The following is an 8,805-nucleotide window of genomic DNA, read 5'->3' as shown; positions in this document are numbered from 1 at the left end:
AGCGAGTTTTATCTGAAGATGTTGTATTGTAGATTTCTATCAATAAAAATGTTATTTTTGTGAGACTTTTCATTTTGAATGTTATGGACTTTTGGAAGGAAGTGTGCTCATTCATAATACTGTCAGATACTGTTCCCCCTCTGTTCCATAGGAAAGGAGGCTCACACATCTTTCAAATTCATACTGCTAACTTCTTTCCCCACAACAGATAGGTCCTGTGATTAAAGTATAACAAAGATGGAGGCCTATTCAACATATTTCCATACTATTATTTTAAAATGAAAGAGGGGTTTTGTTTTACATAATTTCTTTATTGTATAAGTCGCTGATGGAGGTAACCCATCGCAACGGAAATCCTGGTCGGATCCATCTGAGTGTGTGTATGTGTGTGTGTGTGCTTCTATTCTATTCTATTCTATACAGTGTTACCCTTTAGGTTTCATTTGATAAAAACGACAGTGTTACCCCTTACGTTTTTTTCCCATGATGACTGATATAAAACAACAGTGTTACCCCTTATATTTCATTTGACAAGGACACTTTTTTTTTTTTCAAATGTTTTTTTTCATGACGACCAATAAAATACGACAGTGTTACCCCTTATATTTTATTTGACAAAGATAACAGTGTTACCCCTTATGTTTTTTTTCATGACGACCAATAAAAAACAACAGTGTTACCCCTTATATTTTATTTGACAAAGACAACAGTGTTGCCCCTTATGTTTTTTTTCATGACGACCAATAAAAAACAACAGTGTTACCCCTTGTGTTTTTTTTCATGACGACCAATAAAAAACAGTGTTACCCCTTATGTTTTTTTTCATGACGACCAATAAAAAACGACAGTGTTACCCCTTATGGTTTTTTTCATGACGACCAAAGAAAAACGACAGTGTCACCCTTCATGTTTCATTTGGTAAAAACGACAGTGTTACCCCCTATATTTTATTCGATACATTTCGACAGTGTTTTTAATGACGACGGATAAAAAACGACAGTGTTACCCCTTATGTTTTTTTCCCATGATGACTGATGAAAAACAACAGTGGTACCCCTGTCGACGTTTGGGCGGGGATCCGAACCTGAGCTGGGAAGAGTGTTAACCTCCGAACTTATCAATGCACCATCAAGACACCGAATAAAGACTTCACAATGGTTATACTTGACTTTATAATTCGCATGAAATAGAAATAAGAGTCTTCCAACAAAGGACAACAACCAGACTTCAACCCCGGTCTCCAGGGGGTTAGCTCACAGCTCTCTCCACTTCCCACTGAGATTTGTATATTAATTATGTCGGAGGTTATATATTAGACATGATAGCATTACGTTTAAAATTAAAGATATTGTGTTTTCCACAGAAATTGAGCCGCGGGCTCCAGTGGGTTAGGCAGAGTACACTCCACTGCACCACTGAGGCGATGACAATACACAATAATCAATCATCAATAAAGAGGATATACATGACATTAAAATGTATGTGTGTATTTCTATTATTTCCCTTATGTTTTTTTTCATGACGACCAATAAAAAACAACAGTGTTACCCCTTATGTTTTTATTCATGACGACCAATAAAAAAACAACAGTGTTACCCATTATGTTTTTTTTTTCATGACGACCAATAAAAAAAAAACATTGTTACCCCTTATGTTTTTATTCATGACGACCAATAAAAAAACAACAGTGTTACCCCTTATGTTTTTTTTTTCATGACGACCAATAAAAAAACGACATTGTTAACCCTTATGTTTTTTTTCATGATGACCAATAAAAAACAACAGTGTTACCCCTTGTGTTTTTTTTCATGACGACCAATAAAAAAACAGTGTTACCCCTTATGGTTTTATTCATGACAACCAATAAAAAAACAACAGTGTTACCCCTTATGTTTTTTTTTTCATGACGACCAATAAAAAACAACATTGTTACCCCTTATGTTTTTTTTCATGATGACCAATAAAAAACAACAGTGTTACCCCTTATGTTTTTATTCATGACGACCAATAAAAAAACAACAGTGTTACCCCTTATGTTTTTTTTTTCATGACGACCAATAAAAAAACAACATTGTTACCCCTTATGTTTTTTTTCATGATGACCAATAAAAAACAACAGTGTTACCCCTTATGTTTTTTTTCATGACGACCAAAGAAAAACGACAGTGTCACCCCTCATGTTTCATTTGATAAAAACGACATTGTTACCCCCTTTGTTTTAATGGATAAATATCGACAGTGTTACCCCTCATGTTTCATTTGATAAAAACGACCCCTTGTGTTTTTTTTCATGACGACCAAAAAAAATCAGTGTTACCCCTTATGTTTTTTTTCATGACGACCAAAGAAAAACAACAGTGTTACCCCCTATGTTTTATTTGATGAATATCGACAGTGTTACCCCTTATGTTTATTTCATGACGGCCGATAAAAAACGACAGAGTTACCCCTCATGTTTTTTCCATGTTGACCAATAAAAAAACAACAGTGGTACCCCTATCGACGTTTTTGCGGGGATCCGAACCTGAGCTGTTTAGAGTATTAACCTCCGAACTTATCAATGCACCATCAAGACACCGAATAAAGTCAACACAATGGTTATACTTGACTTTATAATTTGCATGAAATAGAGATAAGAGTCTTCCAACAGAGGACATCAACCAGACTTGAACCCCGGTCTCCAGGGGGTTAGCTCACAGCTCTCTCCACTTCCCACTGAGATTTATAATGTAAATATATATGTGGTTGCAATAGACATGATAGCATTACGTTTCAAATTGAAGATAGTGTTTTCCACAGAAATTGAACCGCGGTCGCCAGTGGGCAGAGTACACTCCACTGCACCACTGAGGCGATGACAATACACAATAATCAATCATCAATAAAGAGGATATACATGACATTAAAATGTATGTGTGACTGATAAAAAACGACAGTGTTACCCCATATATTTTATTTGACAAAGAACACAGTGTTACCCCTTATGTTTTTCCTCATGACGACCAATAAAAAACAGTGTTACCCCTCATGTTTCATTTGATAAAAACAACAGTGTTACCCCTTATATTTTATTTGACAAGGACAATTTTTTATTTTTTTTTCAAATATGTTTTTTTCATGACGACCAATAATAAACGACAGTGTTACCCCTTATGGATTTTTAGACAAACCAGAAACGGGGCTCAATGTTGTTGTTTTTTTACAATCTAGGCTCTAGCTCTATTGATTTCAATATGAATACCTAAAGTTAGTGTTTATATTATGAAATGTATTGCACCATGAGCCATAACTGCGACCATTATAGTGTACTTTTGTTAGCCTTAAGCCTAGCTCATTATGCCATACCACTTCACCTCCTCCTGTGTAATGAGCTGCATTGAACACAAGAAGATCTATTGAGAACACCAAATCCACATTTCCTGCTATTTTGGTGAAAGTAATGTACAAGTAGTGTAATGCCTTACAATTCAAAGACGGTAATATTGTAATGTAACTTATTACTTTGGAATGACAGTAACAAGTAACCTAATAAATAATGCATTACTCTTTTGAAGTAACTTGCCCAACACTGGTACTTGATAACGCCAAACTCCTTCTGGTCATACCCATGTAGCAGAGGGCACGGCGCCTCGCCATCAGTCGTTGCTATGGTTTCCAGGATCCAGACCCAGACGGATGTTGTGGTTTTCCTTTTTCCTTTTTTGTCGGCCGAAGTCTGGCTCTGCTGTCTGGATCCCGTTAAAGGCGACGCCGGGAGCGGGCAAGATGGAAATCGCCGTATGCAAGAGTAATGGGGAAACGTTAGGGGCAGGCGGGTAGGCTGGACGACAACTATCTTCACCGAGCAGGCATCGTTTGGGCCGTGTCGTCGCAAAGCGGTGAGTTTATTACCATTTGATTCGTGTGCATGGCGGGCTAGCTAGAGGGACGCAGGCTAGCCGGAGGTACGGGGGCTAACGGGCTAGCTGGAGGTACTGCAGCTAGCTGGCTAGCTAAAGGTACGGGGGCTAACGGGCTAGTTGGAGGCACGGGGGCTATAGCGGGCTAGCTGGAGGTACGGCGGCTAGAGGGCTAGCTGGAGGTACAGCGCCTAGCGGGCTAGATGGGGGGGTAATGCGGCCAGTGTCGGATCTCTGCGTAGTCATTCAAACCCCTGTCTCCACACATACTAGACTTAAACAACATGCGATAGTTGGTTAACATGTTCTGTACACTACTCATCGTTGATTGTTCTACTGGCTTGCGTTTAAAATAGCATAAATGCTACATGTTGGGTCTGTCGGGAATAACCAAGAAAGACGAAGTTCTCCTAATGAATGCAGGGGTTATGCAATAGTGTGCATGTGTACAAATGGCACTGCCGAACTGCCCTTATGTGTTCATTTTAATGGACATGCGCAGTCTATGCATACACCACAACGAACGCATCAGAACAAGGAGCGAGACTCCTGCAGAGCATGTGATTAGACGGCACGTGATGGGACGACATTCACATGTTGGTGGTGCAGAGATAGCAATAGAGGAGTCAGCGATCCAAGCTTTACTGATGAGGTCGTTTATCGTATTACACACTTCATAAATAGATAGACGTTATTCAAGTGATGGTGTGTTCGGTATCATTGAGTTAGGAACCATCAAGGCTCTGTAATGTAACCAGCCAATCTGGTTCAACCTGTTGAGGCACTACTGATCCAGTGGTCAACTTAATTTATATAGCACTTATCATAAACAAGGCTGACTCAAATTGCTTAACATATAAACTTTAGACTTTCGCTTTTTTGTCCCCTGGGGGAAACAAACATTGTCGTACAATAAAATAGTATAATAGATAAGTAAAAGCAAACGTATTCAACAAAAATAGTAATAGTTAGAAAATGAAGGCAAAAAAAGATTTAAAAGCATTTTAGGAAGTATCAGTCTCTATGGTTACCACGTCGGGACTACGACCCGACCTTAAGGAACTTAGTCCTTCCTCTGGGACCCCAACCCAGATTCCGGGACTCCGTTGAAATGTTTCATTCCCACCTGACCTGCGGACCCCCAGATGCAGAGTCTGTCGGGGGCGTCGGGGGCGGCCCCGCCCGGGGAGCTGGTGCAGGTGTGTTTCCCCGGGGCCCAGAGCTCGTTGCTGGACAGCCTCAACCTCCAGCGGGAGGACAGGCAGCTGTGTGACCTCTCCATCGTGGTGCAGGGCCAGGTGTACCGCGCCCACCGCTGCGTCCTCGCCGCCGCCTCGCCCTACTTCCACGACCAGGTACGTGTGCGTGTGTGTGCGTGTGCCTGTGTGTGCGTGTGTCACCCAACTAAACAACGCCCTCGCTTGTTCTACGCAGCAGACTGTTTACAGTTTAGGTTTTAGTAATGTGTCCTCCTGACCACCCTCCTGCCTTTTCCACTTCCTCTCATCTCCTCTCCCCCCCTGTCTTCTGCCCCCTCTTCCTCTCCGCCCTCCTCCTCTCCTCCCCCTCCCTCCTCTCCCTCTCTCCCTCTGCCCTCCTCCCCTCCCTCTCTGCCCTCCCTCCTCCTCTCCCCTCTCCCTTTCCCCCCCCTCTCCCTCTCCCCTCCCTCCCTCTCTCCCCCTCTCCTCCCTCTCCCCTCCCTCCCTCTCTCCCCCTCTCCCCTACCTCCCTCTCTCCCCTCTACCTCTCCCCCTCTCCCTCTCCCCCCCTCTCCTCCCTCCTCTCCCCTCCCTCCCCCCCTCCCCCCCCCCCCAGGTGCTCCTGAAGAACATGTGTACGGTGAGCATCCCGGCGGCCATGGACCCGCTGGCCTTCGAGGGCGTGCTGAGCTGTGCGTACACCGGCCGCCTGCGCATGGCGCGCCACGACATCGTCAACTACCTGACGGTGGGCAGCGTGCTGCAGATGTGGCACATCGTGGACAAGTGCACCGAGCTGCTGAAGGAGGGCCGGGTGGCCCCCGCCACCGCCGCCGCCGCCGGGGGCGGAGTCAGCGAGGGAGGGGCGGGGTCCACGGGCGAGGGCGGCGCCGAGGGAAGCCGAGCCGGCAGCGTGAGCGGGGGGGCGACGGGTGAGTCTGTCTGTCTGTCTGTCTGTCTGTCTGTCTGTCTGTCTGTCTGTCTGTCTGTCTGTCTGTCTGACTGACTGACTGACTGACTGACTGACTGTCTGTCTGTCTGTCTGTCTGTCTGTCTGTCTGACTGACTACTTATTGGTCCTACCTGGCCGTCCCTCCATTGACCCCCCCCCCCCCCCCCTGTGTCCCCCTCCCAGAGCGCCACTCCGCCGTCTCCAAGGAGGAGCAGGAGGCCCCCCCGCCCAGCGGCCCGGCCCTGAGCGAGAGCCAGTCCCCCAGCAGCACAAACTACTTTAGCCCCAGGCACGGGAGCGGCCTCGGAGGGGGAGGAGCCACCGGCACGGGGGCCTCTGGGGAGGGGGGAGGAGCTAATACCACCCCGAGCTACTGCACCCCCTCGGGCGGGGAGGAGGCCTTCCTCATCGAGGAGGAGGAGGAGGAGGAGGAGGAGGAGGAGGTGACGTACCACCAGAGGAAGAGGCTCGGTGGAGGAAGTGGCAGGAGGAGGAAGGGCTCAGCGTGCGAGCAGGAAGTGGGCGTCAGTGACAGCTTCGGCGTGTCGTCCTATCAGGTGAGGACGACGGTGAGACCTGAATGAATGTCAGGATGACCTGGTGAATGATGATGATGATGGTGACTTGGTGAATGATGATGATGATGATGATGGCGCATTCGTGCAGGCGGGGGAGGAGAGGCGGGGCTACAGCCAGTCAGGCTCCGCCCCCCGTAAGCAGTGGGTGGTGGTGAAGACGGAGCAGGATGCCGACGACGACCTCATCCTGGTGTCTGGGGAGGAGGACGAGGAGGACGAGGAGGATGAGGACGAGGAGGTGGCGCGGGCGCGGGAGCGGGACCACTTCAACATCTCCAACGTCAGGAGCCTGTCCTCGGAGATGGGCCGGAGGGCCGCCTCCCACATGGACACCCAGGTCACCACCCTCCCCTAGTTCACATCCACCCACATGGTCACGTCCACCCCAAGGTCACATCCACCTTCACACCCTCCACCATGTTCACATCCTCCCCCATCGTCACATCCACCCCCATCGTCACATCCACCCCCATCGTCCTCCCCACGGTCACATCCACCAGGCAGGGCTGTGGTGATTAGCGATACTCTAGACTGAAGATCCTTTACATTTTCTCCTACTTCATCAGATGCTTTTCTATCATACCTTCCTTATGTATCTATTAAGAACTTACAGCTCATTAAGGAGCAGGTAGGGGTTAGACGGTACAGAGACAGGTCATTAAGGAGCAGGTAGGGGTTAGACGGTACAGAGACAGGTCATTAAGGAGCAGGTAGGGGTTAGACAGTACAGAGACAGGTCATTAAGGAGCAGGTAGGGGTTAGACAGTACTGGTAGGTCATTAAGGAGCAGGTAGGGGTTAGACGGTACAGAGACAGGTCATTAAGGAGCAGGTAGGGGTTAGACGGTACAGAGACAGGTCATTAAGGAGCAGGTAGGGGTTAGACAGTACAGGGACAGGTCATTAAGGAGCAGGTAGGGGTCCCGGGATCCATCCACTATTTCGACATTGTCGTATTTTATAAAAAGCATGTTTTATGAAAGAGGGGCCATCCTGCGGCCCTCAATCCAGCAGCCTGGCTCAGCCCGGCTGCGTCCGACCCCCCCCCCCCCCCCGTGGAATTAGCTCGACGCCGTTGCCTTCAGTAGTTAGCGAACGAGGTTAAAAAGTGCATCGTTCCCCGTGGTGGTGTGACTCTAAAGCCTCCCTCCCCTCCCGCAGGCGGACTACTGCCAGTCGTCGGAGGACTTCCTGCGCCTGGAGAGCAGCCTCATGGAGCACTCCCTGGCCCAGCACCTCCACGAGGCCGGGGGCCTGTCCGGGGGCCCGTCCCGGGGCCTGTCCTCCTCGCTGCTGGGGCCGCAGCCCGGCGGCGGCGGGGCCCGGGGCCAGCTCTTCCCCCTGGACATGCAGGGCAACCCCATCCTGCTGTACAGCCCGGCCCCCGGCGGCAGCGCCTCCCTGGACCCCGGGGGCCGCGACGCCGGCTCCTACAAGGGCCACGCCCACCCCCTGGAGCACGGGGCGGTGCACCTGGGCGGGCTGCCCCCCGACGCCATGGAGCTCGGGGCGGGGGGGGGGACGGGCGGCGGCGGGAAGCTGTTCATGTGCCACTGCGGCAAGACGTTCACGCACCGCAGCATGCGGGACCGCCACGTCAACATGCACCTGGACCTGCGGCCCTTCCACTGCCCCGTCTGCGCCAAGCGCTTCAAGATGAAGCACCACCTCACGGAGCACATGAAGACGCACACCGGCCTCAAGCCCTACCGCTGCGGCGGCTGCGCCCGCAAGTTCATGTGGCGCGACAGCTACATGCGGCACCGCGCGCAGTGCGAGCGCGGCGGCGGCGGCGGCGGGGAGGAGCCTGTGCCCTCGCCGCACTACCTCCTCCCCCCCCCCCCGCTCTCCTCCTCCGAGGAGGGAGGGCTCGGGGGTCGCGGTAACCATAGCAACGCCGGCATGGGCGGCCCGGGGGCCCAGGGCCAGGGGGCGGGGCCGCTGGGGGTTGTGGGCGGGGCGGGGGCGGGGCGGGAGCAGTGCGGCGATGAGGACCCGTGTGAGGCCAGGGCCAACGACGGCAGCGTCACCTAGAGGCGGCGGCGGCGGCGGCGCAGCATCGTCGTTAGCCGCGGCTGCTGAATGAGCTATAGCTACGGCGGCTAGCAGCGGTACACGGACACTAGCTGCAGACGCTAGCTACGGGGCTAGCTTCGTGGGCCCCCCCGTGCTCCCGTG

General features: G+C 50.2%; 1 protein-coding gene across 1 annotated transcript; it reads left to right on the top strand.

Moving 5' to 3' along the window:
• Positions 1-3,610: 3,610 nt before the first annotated feature.
• zbtb22b (zinc finger and BTB domain containing 22b) lies at positions 3,611-8,538 on the top strand (the record flags this gene model as incomplete). Its single annotated transcript, XM_056582702.1, has 6 exons — positions 3,611-3,878; positions 5,045-5,254; positions 5,715-6,030; positions 6,234-6,607; positions 6,717-6,965; positions 7,789-8,538. Coding segments are annotated over exons 2-6 (1,899 nt in total), but the record flags the coding sequence as incomplete, so codon positions are not given.
• Between the last annotated feature and the right edge of the window lie 267 nt (positions 8,539-8,805).

Source organism: Gadus chalcogrammus, chromosome 22 (assembly GCF_026213295.1).
Source record: "Gadus chalcogrammus isolate NIFS_2021 chromosome 22, NIFS_Gcha_1.0, whole genome shotgun sequence".
NCBI classification, from domain to species: Eukaryota; Metazoa; Chordata; class Actinopteri; order Gadiformes; family Gadidae; genus Gadus; species Gadus chalcogrammus.
The sequence above is the reverse complement of the archived record's forward strand: the minus strand, read 5'-3'. Positions and strand labels throughout refer to the sequence as shown.